Source organism: Cryptotermes secundus, unplaced genomic scaffold, assembly GCF_002891405.2.
Source record: "Cryptotermes secundus unplaced genomic scaffold, Csec_1.0 scaffold465, whole genome shotgun sequence".
Taxonomy (NCBI): domain Eukaryota; kingdom Metazoa; phylum Arthropoda; class Insecta; order Blattodea; family Kalotermitidae; genus Cryptotermes; species Cryptotermes secundus.
In genome coordinates, this window is record NW_019738964.1 from 2,109,964 (window position 1) to 2,133,545 (window position 23,582).

Sequence of the window (23,582 nt, forward strand, 5' to 3'; positions counted from 1 at the left end):
CTGCACTTAAAGCGCTTGACAAACACCAGATCAATTCAAAATTGGTCTGGGATTGCCACCAAACCCTCATGGAACTGGCCAAACATAACAGGGTACAACTGATATGGGTACCAGGGCACGAAGGTATTGCTGGTAATGAAACAGCAGACCAATTAGCTAAGATTGGAGCTGAACATCTGTTCACAGGGCTTGAACCAGCCTGTGGCATCTCTATATGAGTTGCCAAACAGGCAATCAGGGGCTGGACTAACATGAAACACAAGAAATATTGGGGATCCTTAATTGGACTCAGGCAAGTGAAGGGACTCATACAAGGACCTTCCATTAAAAGAGCAAAGGAACTGTTGAAATTAAACAGGAACCAGCTACGATGGGTGGTAGGACTACTTACAGGACACTGCCACCTCAAAGGACACCTATTCAAACTGGGACTAAGTGAGAGTCCCACTTGTGAAAGGTGTCAGGAAGAAAACGAAACAGCCACACATATCCTGCGTGAATGTGAGGCATTAGCTTATTTAAGACTTGGGTCAATACTTTATAGGGCCAAGTGACTATTTTGACGTCACCACGCTCAAAATCCTATGCTTCATCCAAAGCGCAGGGTTGCTAAAGGGATAATTAAAAAGGGGAAGCACAATAGACCACTGTATGTCGTGGTGCAAGGGCCGAGAAGGCCTACCCCTCATACATTCATTCATTCATCCATCCCCATTTAACTCGCTTGGATCCTGTAACATACAGCATTTAAAAATACGTTCATTTTAATCAGTATGGACCTATTAGAAAATGGTTGAAATACACAATCTTCAAGACAATCTCATAACTTATGTATATGTCACCAGGAAAGTTTAAAACAGGGACTATTACAGGTTCATCACTATTTATTACATTTAAATGGTCTTCATAAGCAAAAGAAAATAATGAGGAACGACTAAACATTCTCAGCATCTGTAATATTATCTAAACCAGAAAGTTCAAGATTCTTTCACACTTCTATATTTACAATAGCTCTGCTCATGCTGTGCACTAACAAGTCCCATCCATATTACAATCATCACTTGTTATGCACGAAGAACTTAAAAAGCTGAACTAACTCTTCAATATGTATGCTATATCACAGACTGGTTCAACTAACACTGAGCATACTATTGCCTTTTCTTGCTTTGAAACAATAATCAACCTGATAAGGTCATTGGATTTTTTCAGTTGACCTAATCCTTCCAGCAGCACTATGGCCCTGGGGTCGACTCAGCCATTAACAGAAATGAGTACCACGAATATTCTTGGAATTTTCTTGGGGGCAGAGGGCAGCTGGTGCGTAAGGCTGACAACAACTGATAAGGTCATTGGATTTTTTCAGTTGACCTAATCCTTCCAGCAGCACTATGGCCCTGGGGTCGACTCAGCCATTAACAGAAATGAGTACCACGAATATTCTTGGAATTTTCTTGGGGGCAGAGGGCAGCTGGTGCGTAAGGCCGACAACCTTACCACCATCTATGAGCCGACTGTCTAGAAAATGTGGGAACCTCAACATCTCACAACCCTATGGGCCTCCACAGCCTGTCACTGGGATACCTTTACTTTTTTTAATTTAATTTTAATCACCCATTTGGAATACTGAAAATCCTCAGATTCTGGACTGAGTTTCTTCTCCCAGATAAGGGAGAGGTATAGATGGCAGATTAATGGGACCTTTAATGACCATCAGCTATAAACACCTTCAACAGCAAAACTGTATTAGAGTTGGTCAAAGAGTTACAGAAATTGTTCATTATCATGAAAGTACCAGAAAGTAGTCATTTTATGCATGGTTCTCCCATTATGTGTAACATTAAGAAACTAATGGTGCTGATAAGTTTTCTCATATAATTCCCTGTTATAAGCCACATTGGTTCTACCATGATTTCACTACATTTTCATATATCAATATCTTGTTAATTCAATATACTAGCAACAATAATTCCAACTGTAAACATTCCTATTCTTACCTTAAACTGATGTTTGATTTTTACTGCACTAACAAACTGGGTTACATACTGAGCTGTTTACAGGGTATAAGTATCAATAACCTTGCCTCAACTTATGCGAGTGAAATACATGATACAGGAAAACTACAGATACCATTCGAATAATCTTCCCTATGCACATCCTGGCTGAAATCTGAATTGAGTACTTTCAAAATATGAGAACATTATTGTTAAAACAATGAGCTCAGTGTAACACTAGATCAAGGAGTAATTTAATCATAACCAGACAGCAAAATTATGATCTAATTAACAATTAAGGTCAACTCCCCAGTTTAAAGATGATTGCCCAAAGATAAACGCAGTCAAATTAAGTGACAGCTAATACATTTTGTTACTGGTTGGGCTATAATGAAAAGGACACTATTCAAGACCATGGTAAGCACCTTCGTTCTCAAGAAACATACTTCATGTACAGTACACAACTTTGGTAGAAGAGTCATCAAGAGTATTAAATAATTCAGGGCCGCACCAGAAGCATCCTCCGTGCACATTTCATACCAACCAGTTTGGCATACTGTGTAACTTCCTCTGCATCATTTTCTGTTTGATCCATTGTCACATAGGTGCAATACAACATGGCTCGGTGGTGGGACAGTACAAGTACCTGTGGGGAAGAATTTGATACATGGTTCAGTATGACTTCATAACACTGCAAAACTATGGAATCTGTCTCTACTTATTCATGAACAACCTCAAGTTACCGGTTATCTGAACAGGAAAAACAAACCATACCATCAATGAGTGCTTCTTTATTAGCAATTTACAAAATATGAGTTCCATTATTCCCTAAATTTCTTCAAGAACCAGTTGGGGGGGGGGGACCTTGGATGGCCAGACCCAAACAGTTAAATAAATATCACAAACTGTGTTTCTATAGATCATCATTTCAATAAAACTGGAATCTACACTTCAAAGCACAGTGGTGTCACCTGATATTCTTCCCACAAAGGGTTGTCATATGTTTTGTACAATCATCAGAACAGACAGCACTAAACAACTTGTCTTTGTAATGGTGACATACTCAGGTAGTAATTGAATTTCAAAATACTACTGATATGTTGGGATTTTGGACTTTATCCATCGTCCTGGTTTTTAAGATAACAAATAAAAACACGACGTTTTGGAAACTGGATCTGTTTCCGTCCTCAGGTGAAGGAAAACACCTATTCAGTTGGGTCCCTTAGAAAGAGCTAGCCTCAATCACTGGACAAACCAATGTCACAAAACATGAAGATTATAAACACCTGAGACCAGGCTAAGGCCATGAGAGCTAATAAGAAAAATGGAGTCATGACAAATTGTAGCAAACACTTACACGCTTGTAAGTGTTTGCTACAGTTTGTCATGAAGTTCCACGCTTGTAAGTGTTTGCTACAATTTGTCATGAATGTTCCACGCTTGTAAGTGTTTGCTACAATTTGTCATGAATATTTTTTTCTTATCAGCTCTCATGGCCTTAGCCTGGTCTCAGGTGTTTATAATCTTCATGTTTTGTGTTTGTCCAGTGATTGAGGCTAGCTCTTTCTAAGGGACCCAACTGAATAGGTGTTTTCCTTCACCTGAGGACGGAAACAGATCCAGTTTNATTATTCTGGTGTCATATCCTATGACAGCTGCGCAATGTGACACAATTCTGCTCATACCATATGACTGCCACACCATGTGTCACCAATTTCCTCCTATGCCAGACCCACTGTACAGCACAATATATGTTATACCATATTGTCTTTGGAGGATCACACTGTGTGACCTAACATCTGGAAAGTTCATGAAGGCACTCAGCTGATGACAAAGATCAAAGTCACCCACATACTTGCTAGAATCTTCCTCTATGAGGTCCATCCAGACCTCATTGGCAAAGAGGAGGATTATGTTGGTATAAAAATGGTTGTGAAGTTCTTGTGACTTGTTCACTTCAGTTCAATGCAGCACAAAGCAGACAAGTAAGTACTGAGTCAGTGTTCATACAGTCAGTGCAATTGGTCAGTGGGCCAGCTAATGAGTTATACAGTTCAGTTCAGCTCAGCTCAGTTGACCTCACTTCAGTTCAATTCAGCGCAGAGAAGCTGAAAGAAGTGGTGAGTGCAATGAATGAACAGTGGCAATGCTGTGAAGCAACAAGTGGAGAGAAAACTGATCTCAAGTGGTTATGGATGGTGAAACAGTAATGTAATGTGGATGGCCAGAGCATTGCTAGGTAACGGACCGGTAACAACCCATGACTTAACACACACAAGGCAACAATAAAAAAATCCCCATTTCTAGGCAACGACCTGTAAACAACCTTCACTTGAGTGTGCTACAACAATAGGAGTCAAGAATGAAAGATGTCTCCTCTGTGGTCCGTGTGAAGCTTATATAACGGGTATCTGTTATAGCTTAGGCTACAGTGTGAGACTGGTGCAGAGCGCTTATATGAGAAGTGAATGCAGTGACAGTTTTAGCTCTAGGGAAGTTACGAGCCAGTCGTGAATCCACAAGAATTTCTGGTTCCAAGGTTCCAGAGTGACTGAAGACAAAACAGCAAAAAGACTTTGAAGTGATCTGAAGAGCAAATTTTTGTGTTGAGATCCACTACTAGGAGACGATTAGTGAAGACTGAGAATCCTAGTGCATGTGCAACGGTGAACTGGAAAGCGTATAAATCAGTCATAGTACTATATTTAAGTGTGATTAAGAGAACTTGTGACCAAGGTGCTAATAAATCAAATCATCCAAACCAGAACCCACAATTAGCCAATGTGGCAGTATTCTTCGATACATCAATAATTGAGACAACTGGTCTCAGAAGCTGTATCAAATTATGGACATGACAAAGAGTTGAAGGGCATCATGGCAGTGTTTAAATAGCAGATGCCATATCTTCGGAAGGAGTTCAGTATCCAGCTGAAAGTAACACAAGACATATAGATGATTCAACACAAAAGACACATGTAGTAAGTTGAAGAAGCAGTTGGTGGCAGTAGAGTCCCAAACAAAATGCACCACCACTGAAGTCAGATAGATGTGTGGTATTTCACCAATGGTTTGAGGCTCCTGCTGAACACGGCAGTTGAACAGCCAACGAGAAGGCCACTATCTATTCACCAATCTGCATGGGCAAGCTGGTAACATCCTATACAGTATCCCAGGTGGAGCGGCATACAAAGACACTGTAATGGCACAGAAGGGCTATTACAAGACCAGCAGCTGGTATAAACTCAAAGCCAAAATCCACTTGAGTGACCAGTCTGTACAAGAGTTTGCATCTGCAAGTGAGCTGTTAGCCCACCAGGCCCTTGTTGCGTTACTAAAGCACTTCGTCCACAGTCAAGTAGCCCATGCTTTCGTTGATGAAGTGGAGGACCACAATCTCCTGCTGGGTGGTCAAAGGTCAGTCAATCAGGTTATGAATCTAGAGCCTACAGAAGTGGTAAGCAGACCACCAGCAAGGCTGCAAGAGGCAAGGGCTAGAGTATTCATGGGAACATGGTTGCCAGAGGTCAAGTGCCACACGACTCGATTGTCCATAGGCTGCAGTGTGGGGACATCAGATAAGGTCAACCAAGATGCAGTAACGGCTAATGTGAAGAAGGACCCACTAGCATCATCACCCTTATCACCTTGTTTCACATGCAATGTGCTAGCCAAGATAACAAAGACAGCCTTAATTCTGAGGGCCATACAGGGGATAAGCCATGCCTTAAGACCATCAACACTGTGGCATGTGTGGCCATCATCAAACATAACAACACTGCAGCAATCTCTGAGAAAAAGTCAAGCTGGTCCTACACAGGGCACCTGGGTAGACCCTCCCTGTCTTGAATGAGGCACTGGTGGAATTGACTCTGGGGCTTAGCATGCTAGAAACCTGGCTATATGTCACAAAAATCACAAACAAGTTCATCCTGGGACTCCATGTCCTGGGAGCATACAATTCAGTAATGGACTTTGAAGCACCATGTGACATGACAGGGCCAAGAAAAGGTGTGGTTATACCATTCTGGAGTACAACCACGATAATCCCTCCTTACAATGACCAGTGATGATGTGATACCAGCTCAGTGTGAGAATCGTGACTACATGCAGTTCGGTGATTCCCTGGAGGTAGTGAACACCCTGGCAAAACCAAACTTAGGACTTCCACAGAGAAAGACTGCACATACATAGCCAAATTCAACGGGAGGTGCCTGTCAGATTGGTTGAACATCACAAAGTGCAAAAGCACACCAAGACACATGCACTCTGCCTGGAGGCATGCACTCACTGCCAGAAAGCCCAACAACAATCAAGCAGCCTGAAACTACAAGTGCTCCCAACATATGGCTGGGACTGTGCCACCCTATGGAGGGTGCAGGTGAACAGTGAAGTAGAGGCAAGACAGCATATCAAGTTGAAAGACATCACTGACTAGTATAATGTGGGGGCATCCTTTATGAGAATTACCACAGACACTGCAGGGCCCTTTCCAGACAGCAAGAGTAGAATCAATACCAAGACTGTCAAGGACAACTTCACCAAGTGCCCAAGGGGCATCAACAGTGGCAGACATTCTGGTGACCAACGTCTTTTGCCCTCTGAGATCCTGAGGGAACTGCACAACAATGAAGCATGAAACTTTGAATCATGACCCCTGCAGGTGTTATGGCACCTGAGAGAAGCTGAAAGAACTGTACCAGCCCTCTGAATTCACAATTGTATGGCATGGTGAAAATATATGTGAAAATAGTGGAAGAACACTTGCAGGAAGGTGATTTTGATGCACCAGAGAGAATGGGATGAGAGATCACCCCTCTTCCTGCTAGCCTACAGAGCACTAACCCACAAAACCAGAGGCACTGTGCCTGCCTGCCAGCCTGCCAGTATGGTCTTTTGGAGGCAGTCAGTCTGCCCTGTGACCTGCTATATGGGGCTTCCCCTGGTAAGAAATAGCCTACAACCAACTACACAATGCACCATGTTGAATGGCCACTGCATGACACCTATTACTATATCCCCCACTGTCTGACGACAGGACAGGATGAAGGTCTCCTATAACTATCTAGTCACCTCTATGGGACACCAGAAATGAGACCAAGCATCAACCTGGACCAGAGGAGTGCATCTAAGCTGCAATCATCATGGGAAGACCCTTAGTAGGTGGTCACCCACACCAATGATGTTGTCTACAGGCTTCAGAGGCACACTATAGTGGTGGTGGTGGTCATGATGTGGCACCAAATGTACCGCAGACTAGCACTGTATCTGGGAACTACTCATGACTAGTAACCTTCAGCAAGGAGCTGAGCATTGGGGGATTAAGTTGCCTGGTCTGCTCCTGCCTCTCATAATGTCTGGACTATTCAGAAGCTGCTCAACTGATGATGAAGGTCAAGGTCCCCTGAGAACTATTCAAAATGAGATCCTTTCAGACTTCTAGGACAAAGAGGATTATGTCATATAAAAGTAGTCAAAATCTTGCATGTGCCCAATTCAGTTCAGTGAGTGGGATTAGTGAGTCAGTATTCAGTTAATTTATGAGTCATCCAGTATTCAGATAAGTGCAATGCAGACAAGTAGAAAGAAGACATGAGTGCAGAGAGTGAGCAGTGGTGTTCCTAAGAAGTAATGAATGGACAGAGAACTGATCTCCAGAGCAAAAGTGCTTATGCACAGTGGAAAAGTAAGTGCTCCATACATTGTTACAATATCCTATGACAGTCCCACAGTGTGTCACATTTTTGCTGATATCATATATTTTGACACCTTCCTCATATCTTATGTTTCACAGCCTCACCATGCAGCTCCATTTTACTTATACCATATCCTATGATAGCCCCCCCCCCCCCACAGATTCCTCATATCATATCCCATAACAGCCCCACCATGTGGCACCATTCTGATGGTAACCAGGCTGCCCATTTCCAAAATTAGGCATTTTTTTTAGCATGATTCTCCAGGCAACTCTAAGCAAGTGACAACTGCATTATCTCAGGTGAGACAAATGTCCAATATGGACTCCAAAGATGAAGTATCCTTCTTTATCACAAACAATGCTGAGTTCCCACCACATTACATGGTCTCATAACGCATGAAACAAAAATTAAAATATTCACAGAAGTGAAACTTCAAATCTCACATGTGTTGAATAAACTCTTTCATGTGGAAAACTGTTTTGCCAATGTTCTGTAAGGTACATATCTTTCATAAACTTGGTTCCTACCTCATTTAAAACAATTTCTCCATCCCTGTCTTTAGCAGAGGGATCATCATTAAACCGACAGTACTTGCTGCGGTCAAGACGAGTCTTACACTCACTCACAGGATGCCACGTATATGCTTCAGGACACAGCAGGAAGGAAGGCTTGTAACTCGCCTTGTATCGCATCTTTGGACATGTGTGTATGTAGAACCCCATGTAGTAGTACTGGAGAGCTGAAGCATGCCCATGCAATGACTGTGTCAAGGAAATCTCCCTGTAAGTTTGAAAAGAAAAGACCTTAATTACAGAGGGGTCCAAAAAAATGTACTCACTCTTTGATAGTCAATATCTTTGGAACAAAATGACATGTAGTTACAATTCCTGCGTGGAGAGAGAGAGAGTCATTGTATGTATTCGAAGTGACCACCATCAGCGGCTAAACAGCGTCGATGACACCGAATTGCTGAGCAAACTACGGCTGTCAGTGTGTCCAGTGTGATGGCTCAACACGATGCTTCGATGGTTTCTCGTAGTGCGTTCAGTGTAGCTGGCTTTTGTCGATAAACTTCATCCTTCAAGGTTCCCCACAGGTACAAGTCAAGAGGTGTTAGGTCAGGAGACCATGGTGGGTACTCAGTAGCACCTCTTCGACCTATCCATCATCCAGGTAGTGTCATCCAAGTACGCCCTGACATCTCGATGGCAGTGAGGTGGAGCAGCATCTTGTTGTAGGTAAAATCTCTCATCTCCAAACAGCTCTCGAATGGCAGGGAAAATGGATGTCTGAAGCATATCGAGATACACCTGACCTTCAAAGAAGAAAGGACCAATCAAACCGTGCAATGACAGACCACACCACACATTAATACCCGGTAGATTCACTTCCTTGCCCACATGAACGTGTGGATTTACAGGAGCCCAAGACACACAATTGTGGTGGTTAACAGTATTGTTCATTTTGAATTGCGCCTCGTCAGGCCGGATAATTTTCCTTGCGANAAAACCATGCCTTCAAACCAGTGCTCGCAGCACACACGCAGCACGACATTCACATGACTCATGTGACCTTCGCCATCTGTTGAGAAAACATTACACTACACTACCATGCAGGAATTGTAACTACATGTCATTTTGTTCCAAAGATATTGTGACATATTTGTGCTATGCAGGATGCCCCCTCCCCCACCAGCGGTGGCGTAACAGCGCTGCCGCTGCTACGGTGACAGGCCAGTCAGAGCTCCGCCCCCTCCCCCACGGTGATGTAGCAGGGGATGCCACGGTTGCTATGCAGCAGTAAACAACTCTCGACAGCGTTGCCCAGCAACACCTGTAAACACGGCGACTAGGCAACAAGGAAGCGAGGCATTTTCCCGTTGTCTGGCTGAGGGTTTATAAGAGAACCACACTGCCTAAGGATTTCAAGTTGATAAACTATTAATAATGTTACTAATGTGTTAATGTGTTATTAATGACTCATTCACCATGTTCACTCTCAGCAAATTGATATACCATTCATGCTTAAGTAAAGTTTTCTGGGTAATAACCATTTAATATGTATTATAGGAAAAACCTTCCAGTGTTTCTGAAATATGGTTCCTGCAAAACTTCAGAAGATTCTTAAAATATTATATGGCATTACAAACCCACAAGAGTCTAAAATGTAAACNAGACAGACTGATGGACTGTCAGTCGCAATATGACTTGTAAGGATTCAGTCAAAATGTAGCAACCGCTGAAGACAGCTGAAATATAGCAGCAGTCGCGGAAAGAAGACCCGAACGCGTGGTTAGAAGATTTTATGTGATAACGTGCGATAACTAAGAAGTCAACAAGTGCAGACTTATTGTGTGACTTAAAGATTTTGTGTGTGCCATAGAATAGTTATATTGGGAGTGTGTAATTAAGAGAGACTTGTATAGCTCCCATGTTATAAATACGTGAAGACTACTGAAGACAGAGTGACCAGATTATTGTGTAGGGTTTATAAATTGTGTAAACCCACAACTGTGCTATAATTAATTGTAGCCAAGACTTGTAGGTTGTTAAATAAACCAATTAACAATCTGAATGGCATCTTCAGTGTAAAACATGTTACAATATTGACTATCAAAGAGTGAGTATATTTTTGGACCCCCTTGTATTCTCTGTTCAAGTTGATAAACTATTAATAATGTTACTAATGTGTTAATGTGTTATTAATGACTCATTCACCATGTTCACTCTCAGCAAATTGATATACCATTCATGCTTAAGTAAAGTTTTCTGGGTAATAACCATTTAATATGTATTATAGGAAAAACCTTCCAGTGTTTCTGAAATATGGTTCCTGCAAAACTTCAGAAGATTCTTAAAATATTATATGGCATTACAAACCCACAAGAGTCTAAAATGTAAACATATTGCCATGAAAACCTAAAAATTTACTTGAACTCAAAACTCCTAGTATCCTTATCTAACTCAACAAAACTCCTAGTATCCTTATGTAACTCAACAAATAAAACTAAAAATTAATTTTCTTTACTGTACTGATGCCACAAAAGAAGTCCCATAGGATGATCCCTTTCAAATCCCCCTCTACCTGCTTCCCCCTGCTCTACACTCCACTTTTTTCACATCCAGTAATAATAAACATTCTGTTCACATGAATGCTGGCAATAACAAACACTTCAGATTGGTTGACATATGCCAGAAGGGTAAAATAATAGTTGGAAGAAAGGAGGAAGCCTTGAGCACTGCTATCTGCACCATCCATGGGATCTCTTTACAATACAAGAGATATGCATTAACAATATATACATGCCTTAGGGAAGCATATGTTCCCAGAGACAGTTGACCCAACTCTGGGTCATAGTAGAAGTACACGGAGGATACGCAGCGTGGCAGAATGTCGATTACTCCTACAGCAATGAGTCTCCCATCCATCCAGTATTGCTGGTGAAATGAACCATAACCATGAGGGGGACCATCCAATGGATGCCATGGCTAGACACAAATAAAAATGTATTAATGATTGAAATAGAAATAGCTTCTTATGGGATATGAATTGGAAGTTCGAAGGCCACTAGTAGTACAGAAGTGAACAGCCAGTGTTAAAGGAAGTGCATTTGAAGCTATAATTGATCACTGACAGAAGTAACCCAAAGTTATATGCAGTCCCTACATACAGGCAAAAACATTAGATAAAGTATTATAAAGAGCAGTATATCCTGGGATGAGATGTTACATAGTCTGGCAGAAGTTTACTGATGTTTCAGTGGGAGAGGAACATACTGCATCCATGCATCCATCACCAGGGCACTCTGCTGGCTGCTTTCTTGGCTTACTCTATGATCATTGAGAAGGCAGCAGTACCTTCCTCTGAAATGTTAACAAACTGCTACCAGACTACTCTGCATCAGTTCCCAGCAGAGAGTACTCTTCACAGTCACTGCTGTGAGAACCCCAAATCTAACATGAAGCATTAGAAATTTCCACCCGACAGGAGACATTTATAAATCCTTTACACTAACCCTTCAGTGTGGTTTCACATATGCTGTACATTGGGCATTTAAATGACCTATTTGCAGTTTCACATATACTACATGTTCTATTGCAAGCTTAATTTCTCCACCCTCTAGCTGAGGAACAAAATAATCCACTCTTATGGAGTTCACATCAAGCTAAGATGAAATAAGTGAATTCTTCCTTTGTGTATCAATGACCTGAGTTATCATGTACCTGGTGACTGAGAGTTTAATCTAAATGTCTGACATCACAGCCATCAGAGCCAGGCCTTCAACTATGTATACACTTAAAGAGATCAAAATTGTTGAAGCTGTATATGAAGTTCTGCTGGATGATAACTGTGGGGCAATATAGTTTGGGTGATGATAGTGGCTTTGTTGATGATTACACCCAATTGGTGTCTTCTGCAACACATACAATTAGCAATGGCGACAATGTAAATGATGGTGATGAACAAATGTGACAGTCGATAAACAAGGTGTTGGAATCTGAGGAGTGTCAATGAAGTTTGTGTGGCAACATATAAGCATGCAGTATGGGAAACATTTTGTGGTATCCATGGCACACAGAGTGACATATCTAATTTGGATATAGTGGGTGCATTTGGAAACATTTCTGACATAGCTCTTATGTAGCTAATGGTAAATGAAACCGATAACTACACACAGCATGAAATTTGAAAACTTCTGGTCCTCTGACATTATGCTCTAAGATTAGACATGAAAAAATATCACACTGAATGAAATGTACGTAGTTATAACAACACAGCAGCACGTCAAAAACAACAGGACAACACTAAAGGGTCCTATTCATCAGACATTCAACTTCCTTTAAAGAGAGGCCATATAAAGGACACGAACCAAATTGGTTCTAAATTCTAACAGTCTTTTTAAACATTTTGATTTGTTTCATTCTGGCCCGTCACACTAACAATTACAAAGACAAAACAATTCCGTCCAGTGTGACTATTTAGGTTTTACTACTTGAAAACTTAGCACCCTTGGCACCCTTTAATAACCTGGTATTAAAGATTTTAAAGGTTTTTTATTTTTTTTTAAGTTTTTTTAGCTTTAAAAAACACTTTAAAAACTTTAATACCAGGAAAGTTGCTGTGATTGTGAAAGTTGGATTTTATGTATATTGTGTATTCCAGGCATTACAAAATCTCTTATCTTTCAACTGAACCACATTTCAATACAGCATATATTTAATAGGGCTACAATTTATGCCTCTATGCAATGCAGAATGCAGAGATCAAAGATACCAAAAAAGACATCAGAATCACATTTTAAGAGAAATATACCTATGGGATGACCTAAAACAAGAAGGTAGTGGAAACCAACGAGAAAAGAGGACATACCTGAGAATATACCAAAAACCAAAGGGTATAGGAAAACAGAAGAGAGTAAAAGATGTTCACCCATCAACCCACACAAAATGGAAACTATACCTAGAGCAGGACAGTGACAATGCAATCACGGTACAGTATCTGTACTGTTAATTAGGTCAGTCAGGTACAGACTCTTCTTTGGAATAAATGAACAGCAGGATCAGCTGGGAATGCAAATTACAAATAATGCATCTTGTCATTTTTACTTTTCTCTAAGAAGTATATGAGAAGAGCTAAACTTTTCCACCCTGTGTTGGGTTTGTAGCATTCTGACATATCAGGTGACATACCACTAATTGTGCGAACACAACTGTTCATACTGACACATGATTGAGTATGATTAGAGACAGGGTCTGGATTTGTAATTGGATTTATTCAACACTTACAGACTGTAACTAAAACTCGCTGTTACTAATTCATATACTCTGCAGTTCACTATAGCATGTGCTAGGTCTTCTCAGTCTGCTGTGTCTTCATCAGTAAATGATCCCCTGCTCCCGGGCTCATGTCCTCATAGGCTGGCAGCCATCATACACCATTCTCCTACTCTTCTAACTGCCATCTCAAGACTCTCTCATAATAACAGCTGCTTCTTGGTATATAGCTTTAGTATAGATCACACAGAAAACAGCGCTTCCAAAAGTTCCACTGTTGCGTGCATGTGTTGCAGCCATTAGCGATCAACAACCATTTGTTTACAGAGCCATTATCCACCAGAAGCTATCGTATAGCTGCTTATTTCGCAGTCGTTGCCTGGCAATGGGTCTACATGCCACATTGCTCCCTCCTTAAGGCTTAAGGAGGTAATGTAACAATACAGCTAACCACTGCAGTCGTCAATCCAATAACTCAATCAATTCAATCCACTACTGACACCAGAAGTCACATGATTGTGACTATAAATGAGGTTTGGACTGGTAATTGGATTTATTGAAAACTTACAGATTGTAACTACAAGTAACTATAGTGCTATCGCTAATTTGCACACTGTGCAGTTCCCTACAGCACATACTGCGTCTCCTCAGTCTGCTATGTCTTCACCAGAGGATGTTCCCCTGCTTCCAGGCTCACATCCTCACAGGTTGGCGGCTGCCTCACGCCAAGTTTCTACTCTTCTAACTGTCATCTCAAGACTCTTGTAATTGCAGCTGCTCCTCACGGACAGCACAGACACTGTCACTTCCAATAGTTCTTCTATTGTTGTGTGCATGTCTGTTGCGGCCATTACCTAGGAACTGTTGTTATTCACAAAGCCATTACCTAGCACCGGTTGTTGTATAGGTGCTTATTTCATGGTCACTGCCTAGCAATGGGTCTACATGCCACAATATTATGGTCTTCCGGATTATGACAACATGCAATCTGGTAGAAGGGTATCATTGTATTTGAGGAATATACACAGTGCCTTCATGTTCAAGACAGACAGCTATTTACATATCAGCCTAGATTGTGTCACAACTCAGAAGAAAACAATATAATCCTTCACTGCTATGAAAACAATGAATCTTAAAAATTCCAATGCTATTCAAATTTTAATGTAAGAATTATGGAACTTCTGTAAATACAGGAATTTAACACAATAACATACACATATATAGGAAAACATTCAAAGAGAAAAGTGATAAGTATACAAAAATAAATGGCTGAGAAGTAAAAAAAGGGAATAAAATAATTTGATAGAATAATAGACATACACATATGAAAACACTCAGAGATAAATATTATAAAGTACACATAAAAGACTGAAGAGTCAGAGGGGAAGAACAGAAGCATATAACACAATAACAGATCCACATTAGAACATTACAAAAAGAAATATGGCAAAGAACACACAAATAAAGGCCTAAGGAGTCCTTAACAAGACAAAATACGCTTCCACACTTGCAATTTTAATTTGATCTGTAAATCTCCTGCAGGATCTCTCAAGCAGAAGTATTTCAGTGTGGACAGAAACTCCAAAAAGAAGCTGCTCTAGCAGCTTCTGTTTTTAATCTATAACTCACAAACGTTCTATGTCTTTATTAAGGAATTTCAGTATGTGAACATAAAACTACAAGTTAAAGTGAGAAGTCAAAGTATGGGGTGGTCCATACATGTTACTCTACCTCCAAGGGTGAGTCGACTAGGAACTCATAGAAGAGCTGGGAGTTGCATTCCTCTGGTGTTTCATTGTGTATCGCCATCTGGTATTTAGCAAACAGCTCCTGGCTATCCACCAGTGAGTGCATAAACTCAGGTGTACCAACTTTCAAAAGCACCAACTAGAAATATACAAAGAATACAACCAATAGAGAATGCAACACCTGGCACCTATGCTTTAGTATGGAACCCCCTGACATCAAAAGGAAACCAAACATTGCACTACAGCATGTATAGAACATGTTGTGTTCTGCAGCATAAACTATTCTAACAATCATACTTCTATCAGTTGTGCATCACATCACTGCAACAGCATATGTGCAGTCTGGCTGTCTTGTTGCATCTCTTCAATGTTGACACTGGGTTAAAATATGGCCAACAGCTCTTTAGAACAGGAAACTAAACCTCCCTTTTCCTTGACACTATGCTTATACTCTCCCTCAAAACAGATCAACTTTCTGACATCAATCATGGAAACATATCAAACTTCCTTCTTCACATAAAATAGTATAAGGTTATGCATAACATATGCTCTTAAGGATTTCAGACAGTAAAACTCAGTCCACTTATTCTCACAAAGTTTATATCTGCTTATCAGAAATACTATGTAAATTTCTAGATTTTCAAGAAGACGACACCAACTGAAGGGATGGAATTGCAGAAATGGTGGAGACACAGGATTCTCATTTTATTGCTAGTTCCAGAACATCTTGGGGCCTAATAAGCAGTCATGTTCCATGGTCAAAGACAACTAGAGTGTGGAGATAGCATTCACCTCCTGTAATTTCCCAAAGCAATCTTCAAGTGCTGATTTATCCTGGAAATATGTATGTCATTTTTCAACCTTACACCAAATGAATGGGATCTCAAATTTTGTCTGTTCAGAGATTCTTTATTGGAGAACTGATGTGACACTAACCCATGTTATAACATGGCCATATATAGTTGTTCATATATACAATCCCTTTAGACACTCTGTGACTGAAAAACCAGTGGTAAAAAAATTAATGGTGTTCACCCAAGATATATGGAAATATAACAGTTCCTTCCTGCAGACCAAACAGAGAACAACCGAAGATAACATGCAATTTATTTCAACATCTTGCCCATATGTATGGTACCCACAGCTGTTACAACAATGAGAAAGTATTGCCATAGGACTTTTTGATGAAACTGGAATCCTTGTCCTCAAATCTTTTTCTTCTAACTACATAAAACAAAGAAACAAAACAAACTCTGTGGCCTGTAGTCCGCAAGCGAACTGTGCCAACCGAGCAACCGCCATTTGTTGGCAAAGTTAGTGCCAAGTTTTGCAGATAGAGGGTGTCACATGGTCGACGCAGCAGTTCCTCATGGCCGTTAATCTCGGTTTTCTAGACCAGAGCCACTATTTCCTTGAAATAGCTCTTCAGTTATCATCATGAGGCTGAGTGGACCCCGTTCAAGACCCACTACTTCTCAGAAAAAATCTGGTAGTGCCGGGAATCAAACCCAGACCTCTGGATCTGTACCCAGGAACTCTGACCGCTAGGCCACAGACGCGGTCCTTGTAACTATATAAGTAAATTTTTATTTTGTAATTTAAGGGCTGCTAGTTCTTTGAAGTATTAGTTGTGATAGAGGTGTGTTGTGATATGGTAAGGAAAGAAACCACATCCCAGGTGAAGAATGGATACTTCTGCTTCTGATCTATAATAATAAATCCTACAATCCTATATGCTGCCATCCCGAATGACAGAGGATTGTCTGCATCATTTTAACAGACTCATTTCTAGTATGAAGATGATGCATGTTACTACTATGCATAAATGTTACTGTTGTTTTCTTTGCAATATGGAAATTACAACACTTCCTTTTCAAGTCCACGATAACAGCTGAAATGCAATATTTGGTTTCCTTGCTGTTTAATAAATTCTATACAGTATGACTCCATCATGCAGGCTGAAAAGTGAAGTTTACCTGAAGGGGTGAATTTACAAGAAACCGTGTATAATGTCGAATGGTACACTTATCGGGTGGATCCCCATGAACTGCCATCTGGTATTTTCTGTATACTTCATATGCCTGCTGTGTGGTCTGTTCAAATTCATGACTGGGAGGTGAAGAGCGTACCAGGCGGATCTGCATATGCATCACATAACATACACATGACAGTACCATTAACACCATCACTCTTAAGATTAAAGTCTACACAGACTCTATCAGCCTTGGCACTCCAGCGAAAAAAGGAAGGTTGCAACAAAAAGACAAATGGAAGATTTGAGGTTTTCATGGTGGCGACTATGAAGAAAGCAGTCTTCTGGGATGTAGCACCATGTAGATATTGTGTTGACCAACGTTTCGAAAGAATGTATCGCCTCCATCTTCAGGGTAGAAGTAAAAAGAGAAGAAACTCCACGAGCGAGGAATCAGCGTGAGCAGGTGCTCACAGAGTAATGTCTTATACAGTTTGACTCAACATTACTCCGTGAGCACCTGATCGTGCTGGTTCCTCGCTCACGGAGTTTCTTCTCTTTTTACTTCTACCCTGAAGATGGAGGCGATACATTCTTTCGAAACGTTGGTCAACACAATACTACACAGCGCCACATCCCAGAAGGCTGCTTTCTTCAAAAAGACAACTGGATTCTTCAACAATGTACCACACCCCAAAGAAACCGCGTCACACATAGAGCATATACAAAACTTCGTGACCTTTCTTCCTCTTATCTGCAGTGTGTCTAACAGAGATGTAAAATAAAATAAATCATACCTCCTGATGCAGTAATAACTTCATGCTACATACAATGCCTATTCAAGTTTTCCAATGTCTTTGCCTACTTCCTTTTTTTTTTTTTTTAAGGTAAAAACTACACTTATGAGTGCAGCATGCTGTGAGTGCGCAAGCGTGCGTCTCTGTGTGCACTTTCCCTTTCAACATTTAAAACTTGATACAAATATCAGGCCACTTTAAATCACCCCAGTGTTTATGTGAATGTGTGTGTTCAGATCTGCAACAGAATCTTTGGCTATCTGCCCCTATTTAAAAGCTAAAAACTTATGAAGAATGTAAAAGAGGTGTAATCAAATGCAAATGATTAAGTCCTAAAACAGGGTTCTGAAACAATGTACTGTTTCCTTATACATAAAACTGCAAACAACAGTGACAGAATTAGGTTGTATGAGTACATATATTTGTATGCATATATATAAGTCATATTAAAATATCAGTTATTGCAGAGATAATACATTCAGCCACATTACATTGACTTTGTTGAGTCCAGTGCTCTTAAGAGATGCTAAAACTGCCCTCATATTGGAGTTTTCACCCCAGATAACATCTTCTGTCCTGAGTGTGAAAGTGGTTATCATCATAAAATAGGCATTTAATCAGAAAATGTTGTACAGTTACTGGTGTGTCACAGTGAACAGAAGGCAGTGCTTGTTCACTGCATAGCAGATATCTGTGCATCAGATGAGTGTGACCAGTACTGGGATGTGTTTGGATAATTTCTTCCCTCCAGATGGCTCTGCATCAAGACTTCCTCCCCTGCATGGTATGTTTTACATCTCATAGAGATCAGTTACCAAGGCCCACTCAAAGGCTGCACTCTATACGTATCTGCATCTTTGGCAACAGCATTAGTGACATTCTCACAATCTTTGTGTGTTGCATCTTGTTGTGTCATGTACAGAGTGGGGCACAAAATGATCCAGTATTTGATTTATTAATAAGATCTTTATTTCAATTGCAATACTAGAAACTAACATAAAAAAGAGAGAGCACTGCATAGTGATTTATTCTCTGCGAATCAAGAGATAAATATGGCCACCATTACATCTGACGACTTTTTTTTTATTGCTAGCGGGGTGAGACTAAGTCCCTTGCACTGCGGCCCCTTCTGGCCTATTCTACCAGCCCCAGATGATATGTGAGGGTGATTGTAGTGCAGTTGGTGAAATGAAGATTGGCAGGGGAAACAAGTTCTCGGAGAAAACTTGCCCCAGCACCACTTTGTCCACCACAAATCCCATTTGACCATACCTGGGATCGAACCTGGTTCACCACGGTAGGAAGCCAACGACTAACTGCTTGAGCTATGGTGCGGCCCTATCTGACGACTTCTTCAACATGAACTGTGATGATGTTACTCGACGGCACAAGTCCTCAGTTATCCGTTGTAGACTTGAATGATTAGTGCTCTCAATTCTATTATTGTTTGCGGCTTTTTAGAAAAATCTTTTCCTTAAGGAATCCCCAAAAGAAAATAGTCACATAGGTTTAGATCAGGACTGTTCAGGGGCCAGTTCTCTCCACATGCAAAACAATCAGGAAATCAGTTTGAGATGACACGCGAGTCAAAAGTGTTATGCAGAAAGTCCAAAACAACATTCATTTTAATTTTAATTGAAATTTTAATGGATTTTAATTAATTATTTATGTTATTTTTAAGTGGACTGGGACACGCAGTTTTAGCACACATCAGAACAGTGTAACAGTTTGGATGCATTAAGACACCTGAAGATGGCCACCTATGGCCAAAACATGTTGTCTTAAGTGTTAAATGGTGAATAAACAAGTGTTGCATTATTGGCATAGACTATCAACATTTAAATCAAATAATACTGTAGTCTCAGTATCTCAATATATATATATATATATATTGTTGCATCATGTGACATGTTTTCTGCATGTCCGTGAGCTGCGCATGTGACGTCACACAGCAACAGTGGGTAGGGGTCATATGATATGTGTTTACTGCTGGTGGATGTCCACTCCTCAGCTATATAAGTGAGCAGAATTCCTAAGCTGACAGAGTTCAGTTGAAGGAAATAGAGAAATAGTAGCAGTGGAAGCACACGAGTGGGTGAAATGGAACTACTGAAGACTAGTGGAAACAGACTGAGAAGATTAGTGTGGAGAGCCCAGGAAGGTTCAGCAGTTGAGAGCACAAGAAAAAGAATGGAGAGTGAATTGTGAAGATCAAGTACAGATTAGGACAGAGGAGTACAGAGTGATTGAAGACAAGAAGATAGTGACTTGAAGCGACTGTGTCTGTGTTGAGATCCACTGCTAGAAGACAACTAGTGAAAACAGAGAATCCTAGTTTGTGTGCAATGTCAAACTGTAAATTGTGTAAATCAGCGACAGCGTTGTATTTAAGTGTAATTAAGGGAGGTCGTACCTGAAGTGCTAATATATCCAATCATCTGAACAATAACGGATCATTTTCGTCATGCATACCCTCCTACACATGACATTTTGTGGTGTCAGAAGTGGAAGAGAAAGAGAAAGAGAAAGAGAGAAGATAACTTTGGATTATGGTGAGAAAATGGACTGACAGGCACCTTATCAGGAAGCTACTTGGGACAAACACCCTTAAGAAGGGAGCGGATGTAGTAGTTGGAGAGTAGTCACCATAGGAAAAAAAAAACTTACATGAAGATGTCGCAAGCACAGTTCTTGGAAAAGGGAACGGTGACGCACTGTTAGGCTACTCGGGATGAGCAGCCTTAAGGAGGGAGCAATGTGGCATATTTGATCAATGCATTGCCAAGCAACAGCTCTGTAAATGCAATACATGCCCACAACAGTAGAGCAAGCTATTTTTTCCATGTGTCCAGCAGGTGGCATATGATCGGTGACATCACACATCAACAGTAGATAGTCGTCATGTGACCTGTGTTTCCTGCATGTCCATCAGCTGCGGATGTGTGGGGACATCACACAGCAACAGTGGGTAGGGGTCACATGATATGTTTACTGTTGGTAGATGTCCATCCTTCGACTATATAATTGAGTGGAATTCCTCTGACAGAGTTCAGATGAGGCCAGTAGAGAGAGATAGTTGAGGCGGAAGCATGCAAAAAGAGTGAACTGGAACTAGAACTGACAGGGGCATGAGTTCTGAGTCCTCAGTAGGAGACAGCCACAGAGTGTTCGTCAACTTTTGAAGACTTAAAGTGTGACTAAAAGGCGTCAACCATGTGTAATGATTCAGTGAGACTGTTATAGTTCCTGCATTTTAACTGTGGTGCCAGGAGAGGACCAGTGTGTGTGTAAATCAGGGATAACACTGTATTAAGTGTAATTAAGAGAGGTTGTAACCAAAGTGCCAATAAATCCAATCATCCAAACTAGAACCCATCATTTTCATCGTGCATACCATCCTACACATGACAATATTTTACTGTGTAGCTTAAGCAACAATTTTTGGAACAAAATTTGATGTGGTTCACATACAGGATCTTCTGAACACACTTACAACCACCGGATTTATATGTCAAACTGCATCACATGCTATTACAACCTTTGAATTTAAGTTCATTTTTCTCAAGAGCTCAACACCTGCATATATTGTATATGAAACCTAAACTTTCTTGAAAGAAAATATTGTTACTTACTGAAAAAACAACCATATACACTTTTCATCGTTTGGTTACGAAGATACTTTTGTATGAGATCAAAAATGCAGTTTCAGTTGCTCTGGAATGAAGACTCATACCTGTAATGTCTAAGAAATGCTGATACATTCCATAACCATTTAATGGAAAAGATGAGATTTAAATAAACATGCGTGTACAGTTATCTTGCAATATGGTTGGTGACCATATTCATATTTTATAATATGGGTGGGAGCAAATGCATCAGTGTAACAAATTCATCTATAAAAACACTGTGAGTGCATGAAGTGTCGGCTTACATATCTCCCTCATGATGAACAACTGCAGCCAATTACCTCAAGCCTATGAGCAGGGTTAGCTGGCAACTGCTCATTGAGCAAGTTCTCCAGGGACTTGCCCTCCTGTTGCTGCGGTCCTCTCTGCTTCAACATGGCATCAGCTGCCTCCTGATTATAGCCCTGATTCAGAATCTTTTGACGTTTGCGTTCCAGTCTCACCAACTTTGCCTTCTTACATGGTGGTCTGTTTGCATCTGGACCAACGCCTGTCACAGCAATTCAAAATTTATTACTCACGTTTTAGCAAACAAAATCACAATATTGTTTTCATAAACCAGCAAATATAGTTTCTGTTGTTGAAGTACCATTATGTAATAGATTTACAGCCTGTAGCCCTTTTTTTAACATCTAGGATAAAGCATGATAATCCTCTCAAGCCAAACAATGATAGACTAACATTGCCCAAATCAAAGACTCAACTTCTTATGGCACAACATCAGTTTATTCACCTGGGCGACATGTTTTCCTCACTTCTCCAGCAACTGCTCCTTCCATTGGTGCTGCTGGTACCATCACAGTATCCCCTGTTAAGCTATCCATCTTACAACAATCTTCTTCTCTGGCCCATGTGGTCTCCTCACCATCATGTCTGTTTTCTAGAAAGGTCAAGTCATCCTCTGTCAGTTTTAAACCAGATGGTCACACAGGGATATAAAGAATAATTACTAAATAAAAAGTATAACGGCTTACGCATGCACAAAACTTTCGGCTATATGATTAAGAACCTGTTTATGTTTGGAAATTACTTTCATATTTACAAGCCTCCAATCCTAATTTAGGATCTTAGGTGTGAACAATTTGATGAGAAAAGCAACGACAACATGAAACTTCACTTTTCACTTAAACTAGATGTGATTTTTAATCAGAAAAAGGCAATGCAACACTCCAACATACCCACGTAAAACGTTTATATATTTGAAGAAAGCAGTCTTCTGGGATTTGGCACCATGTACATGGAGCCAAATTACAGAAGACTGCTTTCTTCATAGTCACCACCGTGAAAGCCTCAAATCTTACATACATTTATATATTTCATACCAAAAAACACTAAACATTGCATTTCACATTATTTGTAACCACCTCAATTAGCTGTGAGCACTCACCATGCTTGTGTTGAAGCATGGTGAATTATAATATTGAAAAATGTCTGGTCCTAGTTGGGAATTACATCAGAAAGAAGAAAACGTATGAGAAACATGTTCACAATTTTTCCCAGAAGTCACAAACACCTGTTGCTCAGATACTGAAAGTCCATGTTATCTGTCAAATATCATTATATCACCAGAAAGTTTGTGCATGGTGAGCTGCTAAGGACAGAAGAATCATATAGCTCATAACCTTTCATAAAACAACTAATTCAGAATGGTATGTGAGCAAAATTTCAAAGTCCCTTCTCTGAAAAATTAACTGTAGAAGAGAGCATTATGCATATTTTCTGCAAGACACGGGACTAGCACACCACAGAAAAATTGAACGTAGGCACTATAGGCTGTTTCTGATTAGTCAGTAGTGATATATTGGGTTTCTGGACTTTATCCATCGTCCTAGTTTTTAAGATAACAAATAAAAACACGACGTTTCGGAAACTGGATCTGTTTCCGTCCTCAGGTGAAGGAAAAGGGGAACACCTATTC

The 23,582-nt window shown here is 40.4% G+C and overlaps 1 protein-coding gene across 3 annotated transcripts in view; it reads right to left on the bottom strand.

Moving 5' to 3' along the window:
* Window positions 1–1,535: 1,535 nt before the first annotated feature.
* LOC111871472 (arginyl-tRNA--protein transferase 1) overlaps window positions 1,536–23,582 on the bottom strand; it is a 45,484-nt gene continuing 23,437 nt past the window's right edge. The window contains exons 5-11 of one of the 3 annotated variants that reach the window (XM_023864622.2): window positions 22,398–22,544; window positions 21,946–22,154; window positions 17,186–17,347; window positions 15,193–15,348; window positions 10,994–11,175; window positions 8,215–8,467; window positions 1,536–2,637 (exon numbers count right to left, since the gene is read on the bottom strand). In XM_023864622.2, coding sequence (XP_023720390.1) covers window positions 2,491–2,637; window positions 8,215–8,467; window positions 10,994–11,175; window positions 15,193–15,348; window positions 17,186–17,347; window positions 21,946–22,154; window positions 22,398–22,544 — 1,256 coding nt within the window. In that variant the 3' untranslated portion in view covers window positions 1,536–2,490. The remainder of the gene's footprint in view (window positions 2,638–8,214; window positions 8,468–10,993; window positions 11,176–15,192; window positions 15,349–17,185; window positions 17,348–21,945; window positions 22,155–22,397; window positions 22,545–23,582) is intronic. The other 2 variants (XM_023864624.2, XM_023864623.2) reach the window with 2 other exon arrangements.